The sequence below is a fragment of the Aspergillus brasiliensis genome (assembly GCF_001889945.1).
Source record: "Aspergillus brasiliensis CBS 101740 unplaced genomic scaffold ASPBRscaffold_10, whole genome shotgun sequence".
NCBI classification, from domain to species: domain Eukaryota; kingdom Fungi; phylum Ascomycota; class Eurotiomycetes; order Eurotiales; family Aspergillaceae; genus Aspergillus; species Aspergillus brasiliensis.
This window is the reverse complement of record NW_027137451.1, coordinates 800,229-820,666: the sequence shown is the minus strand read 5'-3', so window position 1 is coordinate 820,666 and position 20,438 is coordinate 800,229. Positions and strand designations below refer to the sequence as shown.

Below are 20,438 nucleotides of genomic sequence, written 5' to 3'. Positions count from 1 at the left end.
ATACTTACCCATCAAGAAGGGAGCAACACCGGCGATGTCAACAGAATACCAGATGCTCCAGCACGCAAGGAAAATGGAACCGTCCACCACCAACTGCCCCTGCTCTATCAACGGTCTGCAAATAATTACTGAGCTTCGCAAGGTCCAGCCCGTCGTTGAACTCGGCACGGTCCTCGACATTGTCCACAGGGTATACACACACGGCAAGGAGGTACTGCAATGCCAAGACTGTCGGAAAAGCCCACACACATCATATGTGATGATCCCGGCACTGGCGGAGCAATGTCTCTCCCTGTTGGAAGCTGTCTGTATAGCCTATAATATTACAAGGTCGAACACGTTATTTGATCCGGCGGTGTTGGGGTACGAGGAGCCGTTGTCGCAATTTATCTGTATGAGGAGCAAGACCGTGTTAGGGCAGATAGAGCTGGATGAAAAGGAGTCGGTGATGCTGGTAAGGACGCTGTTAGGGAGAAACTTGATGAAGATCTTGGAAGTGCTGGAAACATTGCAAAAGATCTTCAGGTCGTTGGGGAAGGAGGCGGTTGGAGGGGGGCGATGTGCTGGGCCCGCAGCGCTACGGGTGTGTGAGTCGTCGGTCGAGGCTACTATGCAGAGATTTGCAGTGTTCATGAAGCAGTTTGAGGATAGTTCTGGTAGGTGGATTATACTTCCCTGATCTGTGGTTGTGGCTAATACGAACTTGCAGGAGCGTGAAGGACGACGACGACGGGCGAGGACGAGGACGAGGACGAGGGGCACCCTATATACTATGTGAGAGCAGGAAAGTTAATAAATTAGATTAGGCTCTTTGACGTGTTAGCTCAATGCGATCCTTAACTGGTTAAAAGCATAGCATGGGATGATGTTAGAGAAAACAAGAAGTCAAGAACAGAATTGAAAAAGGAAAAGCAAGGCACGAGGGCCAGCCACGAGACAACGTCAGGTCGAGAAAAGTATCGAAAGAAGAAAGAAAAGTGCACATCAAGACCTGCCACAAGAAGTCCAGTTCAAGGAGGATCAGTCACAAAAGACTAGTCCAAGGGCGGCCAGTGCATCCACCACATCCTATCAAGATTCCATCCCAAGTAGCCATTCGTAATCAATCCTAGGCGTGTACCAACGCGTGTCGAAAGTAGGACCTTGCATAGAGAGGAATCGAAGAGACATGACGAAGAATCAAAGAGGCGAATTACTGAGGCATTTCGCGCTGAAAGGTTCCGACCCATTCGCCCCAACCCATGACTTTGCCAGTCATGGCCTGCTTGATCACGGACACAGTGGCTTTGTCAGGACAGGCGATATTAAGGGGCTCGCTCAATGCCACGATGGTGAAAATGTAGCGGTGGTGTCCGTGACCGTAGGGAGGCGAGGCCCCGATGTAGGATGAGCCAAGCAGGTTAGGAACGTATCTCCAGCCAGCGAAGGTGAGGCGGCCCGTAACATGAGGATTTCCCTCAACGTCCTCATCGTAGGCGGTAAAGCAAGTCGGCGGGATTTCGAAGAACAACCCGTGCACAAAGACCATCGTAGGGATAGGAACATCAGGGTCCTCGCAGATCAGTACAAACTCTCTGGCTTCTCCGGAACGAGGCATACTCCAGCGCAACTCGGGTAGTCTGCCTCCTTTCTCGAGATCAAGATAAGTGTGGTGGTCCAGCAAACTGCAACCGGGCAGTCCGCACTCAGGCGCCTCCAACTTCATATTGGGCTCGGAAAGGTGAGCGAACGCGGCAGACTTGGAAACTAGATACTTGTCATGGCCACGAACGTAGTAAAGGAGTCTGAACAGCCAAAGCTGCAGATAGAAAAGGATGACCGAGAACATGGTTGCGGTATCCAAACGGGTGTCAGGAACGTGGAGAAGACTTGAACGATCAAAGAGAGTGTTTAAGAGAGGAAGTATGTAGAGATGTTTAAGACAAGGCGTATGGAGAGATGTTTAAGACAAGGAGTATGTAGAGAGATGATACGTATTGGGAAGGTGAGGATGGAAGGTGAAGAAGTAGAGGAGGAGGAGAGGCAGAAGAAACCTCGACGTGTTGTTGACAGAGAAGGGCTCAAGGCAGTCAAGGAAATGCTCCTGAACCGGCCCGTAGCCGGCTGCCTCTAGACTCAGTGGCATTGCCATGAGAACAGCAACAGCTGAGTGTTACCTCTTGCCAGTTTAATACCCGTCAGTCATACTCTAAGCCCCGTAAATAAAGGCCGGCGCCTTGAAGGGGCTAAAGCCGTGAGAAATGATTCACTGGATGAGCGTGAGAGCCTGGCGCCAGGCAACGCGGCTGTCTGAACATGTAGCATGGCTGCAGATTTCACGATCCAGCATGAACACAAGCACAAGGATATACCAGCTTGACATGGGACCTAGTGAGGGCACATGGAGCGATGTGCAGCCGGCATGCCAAGGCGATATCAATCGATCGGATCAGTTGCTTGATTTGCTTTGATTTAATTTGATAAGAACCGCCTAAAGTGGATCCCATGACGTCGTGTGCATTAGTGTGAATTGTGCATACTGCCTGGCTGACTCAGCCGCACAACGCATGGCTGGTCTCATCTCCGCAGCTCTCCGAGACCTCCGAATGTGACTTTGATCGTGTTTTCTCCCTGGGATGGACCTGCTGTGAAGTTCCTTTGGTCCCCTGCTCTTCATTCCCGCTTCTTCTCATGGCTTTTGCATCCCCGCCGGCCTCTCCTCGGGATGAGGATGGCCAGGCCCGCGCGCCGCGCTATCCCGGCGAGGATACAACACCGACCAGCCGCCAGGAAATCTGGGGATGGTATGCCTATGGTATCGCTGCTGAAGTGTTTGCTGTGTGCGGCGTAGGTGTGTGACTCCTGTCCTGAACCGATCCTGGTCTCTGCAATGCTAAGAATATCGTATAGGCTCATTCCTTCCCCTCACGTTGGAGCAATTGGCCCGTGAGCGCGGGTTCCTTCAAAGCAGCCATCTGCCGTGTGTCGGTCCCGGCTCGCCCTCCGCGCCCAAGGAATCCTCCCCAGCAATGTTTCGTCGCGACGATACCAATGAGCAATGTGTGGTTGGATTGATGGGGTTGGAGATCAACACTGCTAGTTTCGCCATGTATACCTTTTCCCTGGCGGTTCTGGTGCAAGCGTTGACTCTCATCTCGTTCAGTGCGCTGGCAGACTATGGTATGGCCCATCACCTTATACTCCGATAAGTCGATACTGAGAATGCCGCATAGAGAACAATCGGAAGACGCTTCTTGTCGCGTTTGGATTCATTGGATCAGCAACCAGCATGCTGTTTGTTTTCATCGCACCTCCAGTATTCGTGCTGGGTGCACTCTTAGTCGTCGTTGGAGTCGTCTGTCTCGGTTCATCTTTCGTCGTGCTTAATTCCTTCCTACCAGTGCTCGTCGCCAATGACCCATCCATTCAGGAAAGCAACAAGGAAACCGCCGCAGAACTGCATCAGCTGGACCCTGAAAGCGAATACGTGCATGCCCGCACATCCTTTGACGTCGTCGAACGAGAGCATCGCCCTCCAACCGGGCTCGGCTTAGGCGGGGCAACCGGTACCTCCTCCCCGGAACTGCAGCTGTCCACCAAGATCTCCTCCAAGGGCGTTGGTCTTGGCTACTGTGCCGCAGTCTTTGTCCAGATTCTTAGTATCCTGCTTCTCTTCACCCTGTCCAAGACCTCTATCTCCAAAGCATCCGGCACGCTCCCATTGCGCTTTGTGCTCCTGCTTGTCGGTATCTGGTGGTTCAGCTTCACCATGGTGAGCCGGCGCTGGCTGCGCAACCGTCCCGGGCCACCCCTCGAATCTACTTCAACAGGAGCAAGCAGCCACCAACCCCGCTGGCGCATCTGGCTTCACCTCGTCGCCTTCGCGTGGAAGTCCCTCTGGAAAACGGTCAAAATCGCGCTCAAACTCCGCGAAGTGATCGTCTTCCTCGTCGCCTGGTTCCTCCTGTCAGACGCAATGGCCACTGTCTCCGGCACAGCGATCCTCTTCGCCCGCACTGAACTGAAAATGAGCACGACCATGGTTGCCCTACTTTCCATCACCGCCACACTGTCCGGCATGGCAGGAGCATTCTTGTGGCCTATTGTTTCCCGCTACTTCGGTCTCAAGTCCAACCACACCATCATGGTCTGCATTGCATTATTTGAACTCATTCCCCTGTATGGAATGCTTGCGTACATACCTCTGTTCAAGAAGTGGGGCGTGATTGGGCTGCAGCAGCCATGGGAAATTTATCCTCTTGCCATCGTGCATGGAGTTGTCTCCGGCGGGTTGTCCTCGTACTGTCGGAGTTTCTTTGGACTGTTGATTCCTCCCGGTATGGAAGCTGCGTTTTATGCACTCTACGCTGCGACGGATAAGGGCAGCTCGTTTATCGGACCTGCTATCGTCGGAGTGCTCATCGATGCGACGGGGCAGGTGAGGAGCGGGTTCTTCTTCATTGCGGTGTTGATTGTATTGCCTATCCCTCTGGTGTGGATGGTGGATGCGGAGAAGGGAAGAAGAGAGGGAGTCAAGATCTCAGAGGATGTGGTGAGAGGGGGAGAGGGAGAGGATGAGGAAGTGGAGGGGTTGCTTGCCAGGTAGATACAGATGGATGGTAAAGATAGACCATCTCGGAAATGATTTATGGAATGATGAAGAATGAGAAGAAATTTTTAAGGTCACCAATGTTATCGATGAGGATCACGCTCTGGTGACCACGTGATCCCTTCTATCTCTAGATTCACTGTTACTCTCATGTGCTCATGTGCAATTCACAAATGACGGTGACGGTGAACGTCACTCATCATCATCTACAACCACCACCATCCAAACTCCTACCTCCCCATTACTCGCCAACAAAGGCGTACAATGAACCCATCTGTCCCTCCCCTGTGCATTATATCTCGTCAACCATTTAATCCTCGCTGTGACGCTCCGTCCACTCATCAGTGCGTGTAGCAATTCATCCCGAACTGTAGGACTACTCCCAATTCTGGACAGAAAAGAAGATTGCAGTATCCCGGGGATCTGAAGCGAGGGCGAAGTGAACAATATCCTTAGGGATGGATAAGGCCGGACGAGAAGATACTTCAAGAGTCAGCAACTGCCCATATACTATGTTGGGGATACTTACATTTTCATAAACACCCACCATCGCTGTGCCTATCCTGGTATCTTTTTGCTCGACGGGATCCTCCCCGTCAGTAAGAGACCACCTTGTCCGGAAGCTATTACGAAATGCCGGGGAAGCCACAGGCTGGAAGAGAGTCCCTCCAACATCTTGGGTAACCTTCAGCTCCCGTGGACTGAACAGCTCACTTAAATCGCGAAACTCATCTTTCTGGACACTAATCGGCGCCTCAGATTCTCCCATACCATCCTCCATCTGTTGCTTTTGCAGATCTCGCAGCGATTCCATCTGGACGCCGTCCATGACCAATCCGCTGACATCTATCTGCGCCCCAATAAAGTATCGCGCTCTGCCATGGCTGTCGCATAATGGGGCACATTGAAGGAGATTCATGAACGGAGAGCCATCGCGACGACTGCCAGATGCAACTATTAGCATAGAAAATTCGCCTCTCGTGTCTGATGCCACCGAGTGAAAGCAACTCACTAATTCAAAAACAGCTCCGAATGATGCCTCCCGGCCTTCAATGCCTCTCTGATTCTCCTCACACTATTAGGGTTGGTCTTGGGCCCTTGCAAAAACCGACAATTCCGTCCAAGGACATAGTCCATGCCATACTGCGTCGTGCGATGGAACTCTACACCCCATCACCACAACCACCAGACGTCAACCAAGAGATAACAGATTCTCGGTGTTGGGGACTGCTCACCCTCCGAAGCAAAAACAATCGGATTATCCCGTCTCGACGGATCCGTAAGACAGAACACCTCTGCCAACGCCTTCTCCTCATCCGTCCTCTGAAACCTCATCGGTAATGTCCCCCGGACCCTCTCCTCCACCACTCGGCTCGTAATCGCGATACAGCGCGAAGTAATAAACGCCGGGAGTTCCTCGTCCGTAAGTACCTTCAAGGCCTCCTGTACGCGCTGCTGCAGCGCCGGATGGGCAATAACTCCGATCTCCTGCCCTGACAATGATCTTAGGGGCGCATCATCAACGAAGCATCGTAGCAAGCCGTTCGCGTAGTCAATTGCCTTGAGGGCCTTGCGCGCTGTTAAATAGTAAGTCAGACATTGCAGGGAGCGTGGACGCTCCTCAAGAAGGAACTCGCGGAACTGCGCTAGATAGCGCGGGTTATTCAAAATGGTAAGCATATGCTCCGACGAAAAGACAAGATCGGCAAGCCGCTCGAGACCATGAAGTGGTGCAGTCTCGTTCGTATCGTGTAGCGGCGCAATCAGATCATAAGAACAGCCGGGGTCAGAGACAGGGTTGAATGTGTCAGATTCCTCATAATAAGGGTTAGGCTGATGGAGAAGAGGCAGCTCATGAACCATATAATTTCGACGCAGCGTCTTGATCGACGGCCTCGAGATGAGTGTCTTCGTCGCGATATGCGCACGGCTCGGAGGACGAGGGAACCCGAGGAGGATTTCACTAGGGCGTCGTCTGCGCTCCTCTCGCCGCGATTCATCTTCGATGGTGCAAGCGGAAGAGGATGATGATTGACGCCATGGTGAAAGCGCGTTGGAGGGAGGGCAATTGTCCAATGCGACAGTGGATGGGTAAGAGCGCAGCGAGTCTGCGCCGAAGTGGTCCATGTCGGCGTTGAGATGGACTCTGTGACTGTCGCATGAGCTTCGGGTGGTGTGGCAATTGACCACCATTTATACAGCATATAAGTATCACAGAGCGACAGATCGAATGATTGTTACTACATAAACGCCTATCGTCTTCAGACAGGTAGAAAAGGCAACCTTTCATCGCGATGCGAAGCGATCGAAAAGAACCGCGGCGGCATAGATTGCGAACCCCGATCGATCGATTGCCGCAGGTGTCAACCACGAGATCGAAGAATAGTTCACGCGTGATGCAATCGCGCATACGATATGTCCGGTCCACTATTGATCTACATCGGCAGATTGAATCAAGGAATGTAGAAAAAAGTTTAAATTGAGAGAACTGTGGGTGTCTGTTCGACATATTGATTGACCTGTCTGCGGGTATCTCTACCATAGTACTATCATCCGCTCATAGCGCAGGGAACACATATCCCACAGGCATATTAATCCTCCCCAATCCCAAGCCCCCAACTAGTACCTAACCTTAATATAGGTAACCAGTTCACCCTCCTCCAATGCCGCGCCCGTAATAGGATCCTCACTATCGGGTCCCAACAAACGGAAAAGCCAGTAGGGCAACTTCGATCCGGAATCGGAATACTCCTTGATCGCCCAAGTAGTGATATTGTTGGCGCCAAGGAACAGCCCGTCCTGCTGCGTGCCGTTCACATAGTGATGGTAGAAGTCGACCGGAACCGACGCCTCCTCGGGCAATCCCCACATCAGGAGAGCGGTATAGGGAATAGAGCTGATGTTCAAGGGCTGGTAGCTGTAGCCGCTCACGCCGGTCTCAACCAGGCCATTGAGGATAGAAGGGGAGGTGTCATCGCAGATGATAGGGTTTTTGGCCTCGTCGTTTCGGGAGCCGATGGCAATCTAATTGATAAATAGCCATTTGTCAGTACTAGTTTAACTAACTGGTTGTTGGTCAAAAGGGGATAGGAGGTAGACATACATATCCTTCATGGATACCAGTCTCCCCAGCAGTGCGGAAGACAACGCTGGTATCGCCGAATCCCTCAATCGGACAAGCCTGATCCGGAGCAGTAACGTTCTTGCAGTCACTGGCGACAAGCATGAAATATCCGGTGGTTCCGGTCTCCGGGGAGTACGAGTTGATGTTGGTGCATCCTCCGGCAGCGCGAACGGGTTGCACGGCCGAAGCGTAGGCAGAGCCTACGAGCATGGAAGCTGTCAGAAGGGCGGGAATCATGATGATGATGATGATGATGATGATGATGATACTTGTGTTTGGAGATCTGGAATGAGTGAGTCAGAATTAGTAGACCTACCTCAACGGGTCGGACAACGGTATTTATATCATAGTCATAGCATGACACCTTCATGTTACTACTAGCAGTAAGAGCCGAAGTCGCTCAAAATTGCGATTTCACAACATGATTGAAGTTCCCTGATTCTGCTAGCATGAATCCATACCAAGAGAGTTCCGTTCCTGAATAGGCAAAAGACCCATACTGAAGCTCGTGGGGGCCGTTCCAGGGACCAGCGCGCATGCGCATTGGTGGTTCGTTTAATTTGGATGGGGCGGATTCGACGGTTCGATCCGTCAATTTGGCTGGCATAGGCAACTTCTTTAGCGACGCCCCGTGGAAGGAAGCGCTATTTAGCTTGGACCCTGATGGCCTAGACTAGACACTGACTGACTGGGGATGCTGCCTGCAGGGGTCGCGGTGATGCCTGCTTCAGTTCACTTTCATTTTTTTCAACGTGCTTAGTGCATAACTAGTCTTGTGCCTAACCGGGTCGTCAGTGAAACATGTCCAATCGGACTCTCCTTCCACGATAACTGTGAGGATGCTTGGCTCGGCAGTGGAATTGTCTTCATGTCGTGGGGCGTATGAGGCTGAACTTGTCTGCTATTCTCCGGCCACGGAGGATATCCGATGCAGCGACCGCAGGCAACACATACAATGGGAGTGGATGCCTAGGGACTGCAACACATCTTCGGACTTATGATGTCGTGTGCCGTATGAAGGATTGGTCCAAAGCTCCATTGTCGAGTTTGGAGGTCAAGGGATGATATGACGAAGAATACTTGTTGCGAGTCTTTTTGATGTGTTGTTGAGTTATTCCATCGTATCCCCTACGATGCCGATTGATGCCTCGTTCATAAGGCTACACTCAGCAGACTGTTAACGAAAATGTGCCCGGTTATGTATAAGCAAACCTTTCCCAATACTACCAATACTACCAATATTTTAGTATTTTATCTGTTCTGATTCTTTCGAGTAAGCTATACCTATCCAACAAGAGACATCGCCGACTAGACAGCTGATACTGCTATTCATTCCACCCACATTTATGGTTCAAAGACCAGCTGACTTTACACGCTGGATGAAGAGTGGACCAAGCTGGAACGACTCAATTGTAATGGTTATGTTTAATAGAAAGGAAAACAGCTACGAGGAAGGAATTAAAGGCATAGCTTGAGGATTGATTTTCGGATAGATAGAGTTTTTTTTTTTTTTTTTTTTTTTCTTTCCCGCTTGCTCTGGTTTAACCAGTGATTGAAGCACGGCAACCGCAATGCCCATATTTTCAGAGTGACACCTATAACAGATAGATAGCATAAACTAGTATATACACACATTACCTGCATCTCAACCGTCTATTGTATTCTTTGTAACACTCTAACAAAAAGAGAATATGTGCCCGATCACCCTACCTCCACAATATCGTGAAATTTTCGGGGTACATTGCACCTCGTATCTTAGGTCTTGAATTCTCTTAACACGTAAAAGGCTTGCTTATCTCCCCCGACTGAAACTTGTGAACCTAGAAAGATCATATTAGCATGTGACCATATATCCACAGGGAACCCACCTACCAGCTCAGCAATGCTCGAGTAAGTACCGCAACCGAAAACAACCATACCAACAATAAAGACCACCAAGTTACAGACCGCCGGCTGCAAATTATGTCTCTCGTACCAAGCGCCCTCCCTCAAAAGCACAAACCACATCACGGGAGGAATATAAAACGACAGACCCGACACAAACAGAGCCGAGATGATGGAAAGCAGCTCCGAGAAAATCGGTATAGCCTCGGCAATGATCCAAGCGAGGATGATAACAAGTGTTATGAGACCCAACCACGTCATCCAACCTTTCCGAGTATTGATAAAGCGGGCAGCCGAATCATGGTAGAATTTGCCGTGAATGTATCGGCAGACGACTGTTACATTGATCGAGCCGGAGATGAAGATGACTGGAAGGGCTATGCCGAAAACCACCCTTGAAATGACTGGTCCAGCTGATAACAATGCAGGAGATTGCACCTCCTGGCCCACGAAAGCGTAGATGAGCGATCCTGTCAATGTATAGATGACAATCTGAATGCCTCCTAGCCACCAGAGGGTTTTAGTATAATCCTCCGGGGTATGCATATCTTCCATGAACGACGGCAAGCAGCCCGCGAACGAATAAGCAAAGACAATATTGTTGGTGGCCACAATTGCTTGCGAGAAAGTGATCCCTGCCATCGGCCATGCTGACCAGGGGGTATGATCAATAGAACCAGAGGAACCGGAATTTTGAATCCCCGTTGCAATCACGGTAACTCCGATAGCCAAGATGATCGAAGCGAAATCAATATAACCAAGAATGGCAATTTCGGCAAACGACGGAGGAATGGCGAGGATCATCAAAATAGCAGCAGAGACAATACTGAAGACCACAGAACACACGCTGCTCTCGGTGATGGTCTGGAACGCAATGGCGCCGGTCAAGCAGTGAGACCCAATGACAAAGATCAATAGGGCGACAAAGCTGGCCACAAAGATTTTGGATCCCACATTCCCTAGCAAAAGCCGACCGACGTCCGCATAGTGTCCGACCTCGGGGTACTTTAACTTCACTTGTCCGATGTTATAGCCCGCATACATCGCTACCAGTCCGATACCGATGGTGAGGATGACACCGGCAACCATGCCCAGCGTAGCGAAGGCAGAGGGTAGACCCAAGCTCCCCAGGGCGATTGCCTCCACGATGGAAATGATCGTGAGGCGTTTCCATCCTAGTCGGCGGAATCTGGCATTGCCCTCTAGGATGTACTGGGTCTCGGGATCGGACAGGTCCTGGTTCTTAGGGAGGCCTTCGCTGGCCATGAAGTTGGGAGTCAACAATTGTTGACGATAATCGAGTCTGAGTTGAGTATGAAACTGGTGGTGTACTTCAAAATCCAAAGACGTTCAAGAAGAAAATCGGAGGAATGGGGAGGGGGTAGAGATAATCAGATGATCAGATAAGATGAAAGGGTCTGATTTCATCCGAGCGAATTTTCCCGGCCGCGCAACCCCACCGTCTCTGCAAAGCCTTTCTAACACCAAGACATCACTAGTCCACTTTGGAGGATTGGCGGCTTCCCTCCAGGTTTTAAGCAACAGAACTTGTGTTCTGATCATGTTTAAGTGCAATCTACTCGTCAAACCTAAGTCCTGCCCTATTTCAGCTCAATTGGCAGGTTAATATAGTTGTCCAAAAAGTCATATCTTCATTCAGGCGAAGAGGGGATCCTTATCATCCGAGGCCCAAGTTATGTCCAGGGCGGGGGTGCGATGATATTAGAAGCTAAAGGCGGGTCGTCGATAATAAATACCCCCGATGTGACCAATTAGAAACCCATGTGAATGATACGGAAGCCTGCCAAGTCGTCAACCGGTCTTATCACACTCCGACATTACGAGCAGCCATTCAGTGGACTCTTCACCATATTGTTCGGTAAAAGTCTAACGAGTTTTGTCCTACTCAAACTGTCATTTTATTAGCTTTGGGTGGAATAGGCCTGTACTTAGCTTCTAGGACAACAGTGATCTCGTATCGAATTCCATGTCCTAATGTTCTGCCAATTGTGGCGCTGGATGAGATTGACATTCGTTCGTTGTGAACTTAATCTGATCATCGTGAAGGCAACATGAACAAGAGCACGGGAGTTCTCTGTTATGAACGTTGTAGCCAAGGGAAATAGCAGCTTGAAACGAGCGGAAACTGCTGGGGCACGAGGCAGGTGTAGAACAGGATCGGAGCATTATCAATTGAAACCATTCCCAAGACGTCTGAATACATGAGCATAAAGATGGTCGGAATTCAACTTGATCCTCTTACTGTATATTCCACTCGAAAGAAGGACAATCGAGCCCCCCGTAAACTGCTGGGAAGGCGGCGAGAAGTGGCCAATAAACAATCAGATCCACTAACGTTAACTAGAGCCGCCCTTATTTCCACCACCTCCACTACTTCCACCCCGACGCGATTCAAAGACCATGAAATAGAGTCCACCTATTTTCTCCAATACTTCCCGCTCCCTGATCTGCCAGTGACCATAAGCCAAAGCATTTCGCATCCATGATTGCAAGGACTATCATTCGTAGCCCGCACTTAAGCAACAAAATCACTTTCCCTCCTCGCCGGTGCAATCTCATTCGCCTTCCCGCTCGAAAGATCCGCCCTGTGCATATAACACCACCTCTCAGCCCTTTCCGAAATGCTCCCTCTAGACGAACTCCCGAACTCGAGAGCTGGATGAACTGTGCCGACAACATCGAGAGACTTCTCGACCAAGACAAGTTCAAAACATGGGGTTTCGTGATCTATCGATGCACGTATCAGAGTGACTCCGGGTGGGAGACATTCATGGTCCGGCTTCACAAGCGCGTCGAAGAATTCCTTAGGTTTTACAATGGTCTCGATCTCCTGGGTAGCTTTGCTCCAACGGTCTTGGAAAATCGCTCTTTCGAGGGTGCGACGGTTGTCTCTCTCCGTCAGAATTTTAACAAATGGGCCATGACCGCGGTAGTAGAGGAACAAGGAATTGGTCCCAGCAAGCTATTGCATTTGAAGAACGGCAGGTACCGGTTCTTTATCATGGTTGACCAAGAAGCCTTGGATTCGATCCTGAGTACTTCCGAGGATGGTCTAAACGGAGGATTCGTTCGTTTGGTGAACGCTGAATGGAAACCGGAGGAGTTGGATGAAGAGCTAGCGGAACGCGGGGGACCACCTCCACCAGAAGAGCCACTGGAGGGGTGTACAGAGGAGGATGTCGGCTGGATGAAAGTACGCTGGCGTGGCTCACAGGTGCCTGGATATGAGCAGCTTGGCGACTCTTTTATGTGGGATCTGTATTATTCGCGTCCACCTGTGATTCAATCTATTACTTGAGACACCTGACTTAACATATAAACGCCTGATCTCTTCCCCACAATTGTAACACACATAAAATGTACACTATCTTCTTCAACAACTGTGAAGGCTGTATCTTCAGCATTCCAGTCAGCCCGGCGGAGAGCTATTGGTAGTCAATGCTATCAATCCATACATAGATAGTACGGAGTGAAGTTTCCGGTCAGAGTTATCTGGGATGTATTTCTATTGATGCAAGGCTGTTTCGGTTAATCGGTGTGTTTAGCCAGCAGTATGCGCTAGTCCAAGCAACTGCCCTGGTTTTTGAGGACGCGCATCTTCCAATGGACGCCCTCCATATATTGAGGCCCCGGCAGAAATCTCTCACCCCAGGTGTCTTCCGGTATGTTCCTTATGCATGCATCATCGGCGATTCAGCTAGAACAACATCATGTCAATCGCTCAGTTGCAGGTTCTCAGTGCGACTGAGGTAGCTGTTTGGGCGTATTTGCACACTGATACGCACGTCCGTACTCTTCTCGTCGGGACCTTTAGACTTTCCCGTCACTGCCATTATGTGCCACGCCGCCATAGGGCAAGGATCAACCGATAACACCAGACTTGAGCTACATTACTGGCTGTATCATGCTATGTACAGCCCATAAGTCTTTTATCTGGTGGAACTGTTCAGCGATTAGGGATAATCACCTCCCTATGATGAGGGCTCTTGATTGATGATGGGGTGCCCAGTCGGTGATTGTGTAGTTGGATGGGATAAACGTATATATTCTTTGTTCAGACGCAGATCTTTGTCTTCTACTGAACACTTGAGTTTGGCAGTCTCATTTACTATACGTGATACCTATTGAAGCAGGAATGCTCTTTCAAAGAACTTTCTTGTAAATAGATACCTAGTACCGATGATTGCTTTGTATGTGTCTGTCGAGAAACTCCCCACATCGTCTTCAGACTGGAGGTCAATCGCCCAACGATCATTGTATAACCCAAAGTAGTGGATGTTCCTCACACTACAATACGTGGTTCCATCACGAGCACCTTCACAGAAGAGAAAAAAAAAAAAGGTTGCCTTATGTGGACATTGGAATGCTCATCCTGCTGCCCTAAGACACTAAGCAGACTCGTCTTGCTCGGCAGTGTCCTCACTACTGGCCCGTTAGTTTCTGATGGTGATCAAATATGGATAAGATCATTAAATCAGGTTGCTCACAGTCTGCAAACATGTAATACGTCAGATACATCGTACATCAACTTTCAGGTGCCCGGAGGTAGAAAAAGCACCTAGTTCGAACTTACCCAGGATAGAGAATCAGGTATGCATTCTTTTCTGGGGATCGCTTAGCGATGTCGCGCTTAACGGCGGCGGCGACTTCTTCATCCTCCCTGAATGCGATAAAGTTATTCATCAGGCGGCAAGACTATGAGAAGATCACGGAACAAAGATGTAGGGTAAACCTTACAGTCTATCCAAGAAGCCGCATTTGTTAGCCTGTGACCAAAGTAACAAAGCTCACAATCAGTGTTCTTACCCGGGATAAAGAATGAGGTAGGCATTCTTCTCAGGAGATCGTTCGGCAACACTCCGCTTAATTGTGGCCTTAGTGGCTTCCTCATCATCACTAGCACGACCGTTGGTAAGACTTGAGAGAAGATGATGCCCGGGGAACAGGCATATGCATATTAAAATGCGTTACATACAGTCTGTTTGAAAGGTATTGAGTAAGCACAGCCAAACAACAATAAGTATATCTTGGACTGACGCAGCACTTACCCAGGATACAGAATCAAATAAGCATTCTTCTCGGGCGACCTCTCCGCAAGCCGTCTGGTCACCTCGCTGGTCTCAGGTGCCTCATCATCTCTGACCAACCCAATCAGTATTACGCCTGCAGCCTTGCAATGAACATGGTCCAGACTCACAATCTATCTCGTGCATTAGCCATGAAGGCTCTATCAAGTCTTAGCTGCTACTATCTGAGTCTGTTGGACTTACCCCGGGTAAAGGATGAGATACGCGTTCTTTTCAGGTACAGGCGCTGCGACAGTCAGGCCAGCAAGAACAAAGGATAGGCCGAGGATGCTTGTCAGTCTCATGTTGGAGGAGCCGTGTGAGAGGAGCCGTGTGGCAATTGATAGTGGATGAAATGGAGGAGCCTTGTGAGAGGAGCCGTGTGGCAATTGATAGTGGATGAAAAGGAGAAGGACGAAGAGAATTGATACCAATGGCTAAATGTGTAATCGTAGATAGTGTTTCTGCCAGAGGAATGCTCGAGCTGAGCGAGAATGTTATGCGGTTTTATATCCCTGATGACAGATAGGGCCGTGGACATGCACAATCGCCGGTTCTCACAAGTAAGGAATGCTCAACCTTGAACAGTAGTGATATTGCCCCGGATAGAAGGGGCTGCATGCAAGCTGTAGGTACTCGTCTCGACCTACCATTCCTGGTGCTAGAGCGCAAGGCAAGTCGAGACGAAGCGGGGTAGTCACGAAATATTTCCCTCTTTACCTCATTTAGAAGTGTATTCTGAGACGCAGTCATACTGCTCAGTGTTATCTGTGCGGCAACTAAGCTCTATGGGCCTCAATGGCGACAGCATATCGTAGATGCTTGCCAATGTTTGTGGGACTCCCAGCACCAAGATGAGTAATCCAATCTATGGCTCTAAAGCCTGCTATATTTGTTGCTGCACTTAAGTGCAGCTTAGGATAGCAAGAATATCCCAATTCGTTACTGAGCAGCCAGCTTCTATTATTCAGCCGGGGAGGGCGAGACGGCTACAATTAGAAATCGTCACATGGTACCACATACGTCGAGGACAATTGTGATTAATATGGCTCCAATCTATCTCTGTGCCCAACCTATCCACTAATAAAATCAACGTCGCCTTTATGTACAGGGAGCGCAGACGCGTTCAGTGCTTTATCAGTAGTGACAACTCCGAGTTCCGGATGGACCAATTTGCCGCGCAGATCCGGTTGCTCTGCCGCCGCCCACTCACGGATCTTCTCGAAGTTCTTGCATTGATGGGTGGTATGAAAGTCCGGCCAAGGCTCGAGATAACCAGAGACCCACTTGAATGGGATCAAAGTTAGGTCAGCCTGGCATTGAAGGCTGAGTCTTATCGAGTCAATGCAGTGTGCTGGCATAAGACTCTATGGTCAACGATCCATCATCCGAACAAGCAGGCTTTCGTCATAGTTTCCGGTGGGCTGCTCATCGAGGAGACACTTACGGATATGATCATCAGGTGAAACATTTTCATCTTCCTCACGAATATTGTAGGTTGAATTGTACAGAAACTTTCGGATGTAGTTCTAAGAATACTAACGCGTTAGTGCGCGCATACTTCCAAGAGCGAATCTATCACTTACTAAACAGTGCAATTGGTGGAATACCTCCAAGCCAACCATATATCCGCTCCCATCGGCGAGTTCAACGGACGTCTCACCGATCTTGTCGAGGTCTTCTTTCTGTATACGCAAAAAGCCAACTTCAACAATGGTTAGGTTGGAGCCATGGTGGGCATACTCGAGTTTTACTCACTTTTGCCGCCCATAGAAATCTGATCCCACTCATAGTCAACTGTTCCATCAGGGGGCACCTTAGTATATGGGGTGGTCCTGTCTACAGAAAGGTCCCAATTTTCCTTCCTGTACTGAACAACCTCTGCTGCCGGTGCTGTCGTATACTCAGAGTTAGGTGAGCCCATCGACATCAGTACACACGGTCTCGCGACTGCACTCACAGAAAACGGTAGTTGCACTAAGGCCTCTGTCCGCTTCCCCCCTGACAGTGGCATTGAAACCAGCCCATACGGCATTAATTCCTAATAAAAGAAGTTGGATTACCCAGCCAATACGCCGGAATCGTCTTTTTTGACAGTAGGAGCAAGGCTCGTCTCCATATTCTCTGTCTCCGCCGGGGCTCAGAAGTGCTGCGTGACTGCTAAATAAGAGAGGATTGTCCTCCATCGACGGTCGATCTGGGCTGTTCATTTCATCTTCCTTGCCAACGGGCATTGTGTCTGGTGCGAACGAAGAAAGAGATGAAGGGCTGAAAGCAACGATGGTAACTGGGCTTCCAACCATGGCACTTATGCACTGATCACATTGAGCATGATCTTGTCGAGGCAGCAAGGAATATGGGGCGATTCGATAGACGCTGTAAGCTTGTTAACGGCAAGGCGAGCCGAACAGATCGCCTACTGTGGCCTACTAGACCGAGGCCCTTCGGCTCGCCCTACCCAAACGGGCATCCTTGTAAATGACGGATCGGATGCACGGATTGGCACGCAATGAGCAGAGCCTAATGGGCTATCACGAAATAGCCTGCCCCAATGCTAGCTCAAAATTAGACGCAGTGGGCATACATTGTAGCTTTTATCTGCACCAAATCGTAAGAGATGATGGTGGGCAAGCACGAAGTGTAGCTCATTGTAACCAACAGCTTTTGGACCCCCAATCCTGGAATAAGATCTTCTTCCACTCAACAACTGCTCCAGAGAGAATAAAAGTCTGTTCTTAGACACCTCACATATTGACGCTATGTTGTTCCAGGGTGCCCGATGGCAAAGGGTGCTGAAATCATCCAGACATTATGATCCGTTGCCTAGCAATGGGGCAGACACGGCATCAGCGTACAAGGAGATCATCGACGACAATGGAGAGCTCATGGAGTCAGGAAAGAGGAAGAAGCCCAGAAGAGTAGGATTACAAGTTCTTTACCTGACTAGCATGTTGCTCGCCTTGTCGACCTGTATTCTAGCAGTGCAGAACTGGAATCTCAGACGGGCGCACAGCTACTCTTCCGGTTTCGACACCGACCTCGGTATGTTTCATCGACCTACACAGTCCACGTAGCTTTACTTACTTGCGATAGCACCCGCTCGCTCCTCTGTGCGTTTAACAAAATACCGGTTCACTGGTGGTCTTGATGTCGACAGTGATGGCAAACTCTATCGTGTGATTGACGACCCGAACCAACCGCAATATGTCGGCGAACCATCAGATGCCATTGATGATGCTTGGGAAGACATAATGATTGGTAGGATTTGCTCAGAGCATTTTTCATAAATTTCCGCCGTTTGCTGAGATGTCTCAAGCTTCCGAGATTGTCTTGACCGGCGAGGAGGCGCAGTCAATTGCGCACCGAACTATCAGAGACCGGCAATCAAACGGCTGGCGCTTAGAGTAAGTGAAGACCTTTCAAGAATACTATCTTGTGAGTTTTTGCAACTACTAATTATGTATGCCTAGGATGGATGTCTATCATTCCTTGCACTGCGTGGTGTGTTGACCTTGGTAAAACACCCATGTCAGAACGGATGCGGCTAACGCGCTCATCAAACAGAATGAAGTCCGAAAAGCTCTTGATTTCGAATACTACTACCCTGGAGGAAAGGCTCCGTACTTCTTTCGGGTGCATATTGGTAGGCAATCCTTAACCCGAAACGAAAGAGTGTTTTGTTCACATCTTTATGTTCAGATCACTGCCTGGACTATCTGCGGCAGGTTGTGCAATGCCAGGCAGATTTGACCCCTTTGACTTTCTTCTGGTCAGACCAGGTAAATGCAACACTGCCAAACTTTGGAGACACGCACACATGTCGAGACTTTAAGGCCATTCATGAGTGGTCTTTGCAGCGTAGGGCTGCTCATCCCGGAGAGCACGGTCATCAGGAGTGAAGCATTCTTACGGCGGCAGGTACAACCATCGTATCATTATGTATATTTAGGTCTTTTACAGATATCAGCCTACGCCATTATACTTCCTATAAACCATAGCAACCTATTAGCATTCACAACAGTGTCTTTATAACTCGTGGTAATTGGTAAATAAAGTGCTTGGGACTCAGTCCAAGGAAACTGTTGAAAAGGTCCATGACATACCCGTAGTGATCGAATTGTATAGCTAGTCCAGATAAGGTTAAACAGTTCTTCTAACATCCATTGCAGTACACAGCTATCTGGTCCCGTTGATGTGTCATGGAAGGAAAGGCGACGCGAGCTGGGTGGAGCACTAGAATATTGACAGCAGTTTAAGTAGTCAAGTAGTCAATCACGTACATCATAAATGGTGATCACCCCCTATTTCTCTTCTGTCTGGGGTCTACCATGATTCCTACTACCACAGAATTTAGCTTCCTTGTCTTTGTCTCTTGCTCTAAATAATTGTTTCAACCATGGCTTCTTGTTCGTCTTTCATCCGCCTATGTATCCTTTTTCCCGGACTTTTGCTATTTGCCGCGCTGTCAGCAGCGATAGATGATAGACTCGGGCAGGCTATTCCACTATACCATGCCAAGCTGTCACACTCTTCCCGTCAGGGCCTCGCCGCCAGAAAGACAGGATACGGAATTGAGCCCCTATCTCCAGTGTACCATGATCAAGGATTGATTGCCAATGTGACTTTGGGTGATCAGGAGTTGGCACTCATACTGGACACCGGGAGCTCAGATACCTGGGTTGTCAGCAAAGGCTTCATCTGTGCTGACCCTTCAACTCTGTCCGAGGTTGACGAAGAGGCTTGTGGCTTTGGGGTAACCTACGACTCCGAGCGATCCTTGACGGCCAAATCCGTGACGGACGAGAACTTCCGCATTCATTACGGCAGCGGAGCTTTCGTGGAGGGTCGCTTCGAGTACGAGCAAATCACGATCGGAGATATTGAGGTCCCTAGCCAGCAACTGGCTGTGGTGGAATACTCGGCATGGTTTGGGGATAACTCGTCCAGCGGCATCTTGGGGCTTGCATATCCAGCCTTGACATTTGCATACCCTGGAACCAACGTTTCCGCAGACAGACAAGCAAATCGCTTCAATTACAACCCAGTATTCACGACCATGTATGAGGCAGGCCTGGTATCACCGGTCTTCAGCCTTGCTGTGAGTCGCGATACAGAGTCTGCCGGCTATTTGGCATTTGGAGGACTTCCACCAGCGACACCCAAGGCGACCAGTTTCGTCAGCACCCCGATTGAGACATTAACTACCTATTTCCCGGGTTATAACTACAGTGGATATGCTTTCTACACCATTACAGTCGACGAGTTCGTGGGCGCTGGCTTTACGGGCACCAGGTCAGCAGAGGTCGAGGGAACGGGACAGTGGCACAATGTAGGAAATACCACAGCGTTTCAAATGATCGTCGACAGCGGTGGGTTATCAAACATGAATTAACACCATTTTCAGAACTAATGGATTTGCTAGGAACTACCCTCCTTGATGTCCCCGATCAAGTGGCAGACTCCATCAACGCTCAATTTCATCCTCCCGCGACCTACTCCGCTGATTTTGGTGCATATATGGTCTCCTGTAACGCAACACCACCTACCATCGGGATTCGAATTGCAGGTCACGTCTTTCCAATTAGCCCCCAGGATTTAATCTTCGACGATGGCCAGGGAGCATGTTTCAGTGGTGTGAACAGAGCTGGGGCTAGTCTTACTGTATTGGGAATTGTGTTTCTACGCAACGTTGTTGCTGTTTTTGACGTGGGAAACACTGTCATGCACTTCGCGTCTACCACGCACTAGGGAATAT

At 49.5% G+C, this 20,438-nt stretch overlaps 10 protein-coding genes across 10 annotated transcripts; 5 read left to right on the top strand and 5 right to left on the bottom strand.

Annotated features, from left to right (window-relative positions):
- Positions 1-73: 73 nt before the first annotated feature.
- Positions 74-679, top strand: ASPBRDRAFT_130822 (uncharacterized protein; the record flags this gene model as incomplete). The annotated part of the gene is made up of 1 exon (XM_067618261.1): positions 74-679. One exon carries the CDS (start codon positions 74-76, stop codon positions 677-679), a length of 606 nt encoding a protein of 201 aa, XP_067476826.1.
- A 267-nt stretch (positions 680-946) lies between these two features.
- ASPBRDRAFT_67458 (YbhB/YbcL family Raf kinase inhibitor-like protein) lies at positions 947-2,129 on the bottom strand. The gene has a single exon (XM_067628895.1). It carries the CDS (start codon positions 1,826-1,828, stop codon positions 1,193-1,195), a length of 636 nt encoding a protein of 211 aa, XP_067476825.1. The 5' UTR covers positions 1,829-2,129; the 3' UTR covers positions 947-1,192.
- A 111-nt stretch (positions 2,130-2,240) lies between these two features.
- Positions 2,241-4,585, top strand: ASPBRDRAFT_32402 (MFS transporter; the record flags this gene model as incomplete). Its single annotated transcript, XM_067623011.1, has 4 exons — positions 2,241-2,258; positions 2,536-2,830; positions 2,890-3,159; positions 3,213-4,585. 4 exons carry the CDS (start codon positions 2,241-2,243, stop codon positions 4,583-4,585), a joined length of 1,956 nt encoding a protein of 651 aa, XP_067476824.1.
- A 195-nt stretch (positions 4,586-4,780) lies between these two features.
- On the bottom strand, positions 4,781-6,715 carry ASPBRDRAFT_130801 (uncharacterized protein; the record flags this gene model as incomplete). Its single annotated transcript, XM_067618258.1, has 4 exons — positions 4,781-5,071; positions 5,118-5,529; positions 5,601-5,751; positions 5,824-6,715. The coding sequence occupies 4 exons, from the start codon at positions 6,713-6,715 to the stop codon at positions 4,781-4,783; spliced, it is 1,746 nt and encodes a 581-aa protein (XP_067476823.1).
- Positions 6,716-7,207: 492 nt separating this feature from the next.
- Positions 7,208-7,949, bottom strand: ASPBRDRAFT_198224 (uncharacterized protein; the record flags this gene model as incomplete). The annotated part of the gene is made up of 2 exons (XM_067621186.1): positions 7,208-7,612; positions 7,692-7,949. 2 exons carry the CDS (start codon positions 7,947-7,949, stop codon positions 7,208-7,210), a joined length of 663 nt encoding a protein of 220 aa, XP_067476822.1.
- A 1,535-nt stretch (positions 7,950-9,484) lies between these two features.
- Positions 9,485-10,862, bottom strand: ASPBRDRAFT_57217 (uncharacterized protein; the record flags this gene model as incomplete). The annotated part of the gene is made up of 2 exons (XM_067627712.1): positions 9,485-9,532; positions 9,585-10,862. The coding sequence occupies 2 exons, from the start codon at positions 10,860-10,862 to the stop codon at positions 9,485-9,487; spliced, it is 1,326 nt and encodes a 441-aa protein (XP_067476821.1).
- Positions 10,863-12,033: 1,171 nt separating this feature from the next.
- ASPBRDRAFT_182601 (uncharacterized protein) lies at positions 12,034-12,980 on the top strand. Its single transcript, XM_067619977.1, has one exon. It carries the CDS (start codon positions 12,100-12,102, stop codon positions 12,913-12,915), a length of 816 nt encoding a protein of 271 aa, XP_067476820.1. The 5' UTR covers positions 12,034-12,099; the 3' UTR covers positions 12,916-12,980.
- Positions 12,981-15,720: 2,740 nt separating this feature from the next.
- ASPBRDRAFT_45903 (oxidase ustYa family protein) lies at positions 15,721-16,982 on the bottom strand. Its single transcript, XM_067625510.1, has 5 exons — positions 16,644-16,982; positions 16,442-16,576; positions 16,270-16,388; positions 16,131-16,212; positions 15,721-16,037 (listed from the first exon to the last, which is right to left on the bottom strand). Exons 1-5 carry the CDS (start codon positions 16,915-16,917, stop codon positions 15,757-15,759), a joined length of 891 nt encoding a protein of 296 aa, XP_067476819.1. The 5' UTR covers positions 16,918-16,982; the 3' UTR covers positions 15,721-15,756.
- A 301-nt stretch (positions 16,983-17,283) lies between these two features.
- Positions 17,284-18,701, top strand: ASPBRDRAFT_45901 (oxidase ustYa family protein). Its single transcript, XM_067625508.1, has 6 exons — positions 17,284-17,725; positions 17,777-17,941; positions 18,000-18,087; positions 18,154-18,184; positions 18,248-18,326; positions 18,383-18,701. Exons 1-6 carry the CDS (start codon positions 17,443-17,445, stop codon positions 18,580-18,582), a joined length of 846 nt encoding a protein of 281 aa, XP_067476818.1. The 5' UTR covers positions 17,284-17,442; the 3' UTR covers positions 18,583-18,701.
- Positions 18,702-19,079: 378 nt separating this feature from the next.
- ASPBRDRAFT_131051 (uncharacterized protein) lies at positions 19,080-20,431 on the top strand (the record flags this gene model as incomplete). The annotated part of the gene is made up of 2 exons (XM_067618291.1): positions 19,080-20,052; positions 20,106-20,431. The coding sequence occupies 2 exons, from the start codon at positions 19,080-19,082 to the stop codon at positions 20,429-20,431; spliced, it is 1,299 nt and encodes a 432-aa protein (XP_067476817.1).
- Between the last annotated feature and the right edge of the window lie 7 nt (positions 20,432-20,438).

Coding starts and splice junctions, on each gene's coding strand:
- ASPBRDRAFT_67458 (XM_067628895.1), bottom strand. CDS start 1,828: ATGTTCTCGGTCATCCTTTTCTATCTGCAGCTTTGGCTGTTCAGACTC.
- ASPBRDRAFT_182601 (XM_067619977.1), top strand. CDS start 12,100: ATGATTGCAAGGACTATCATTCGTAGCCCGCACTTAAGCAACAAAATC.
- ASPBRDRAFT_45903 (XM_067625510.1), bottom strand. CDS start 16,917: ATGCCCGTTGGCAAGGAAGATGAAATGAACAGCCCAGATCGACCGTCG. Junction 16,577..16,643: donor TAGTGCAACTACCGTTTTCT/GTGAGTGCAGTC, acceptor AGTATACGACAG/CACCGGCAGCAGAGGTTGTT. Junction 16,038..16,130: donor TTCACCTGATGATCATATCC/GTAAGTGTCTCC, acceptor GTCTTATGCCAG/CACACTGCATTGACTCGATA.
- ASPBRDRAFT_45901 (XM_067625508.1), top strand. CDS start 17,443: ATGTTGTTCCAGGGTGCCCGATGGCAAAGGGTGCTGAAATCATCCAGA. Junction 17,942..17,999: donor TTGGGAAGACATAATGATTG/GTAGGATTTGCT, acceptor AGATGTCTCAAG/CTTCCGAGATTGTCTTGACC. Junction 18,327..18,382: donor CTTCTTTCGGGTGCATATTG/GTAGGCAATCCT, acceptor CTTTATGTTCAG/ATCACTGCCTGGACTATCTG.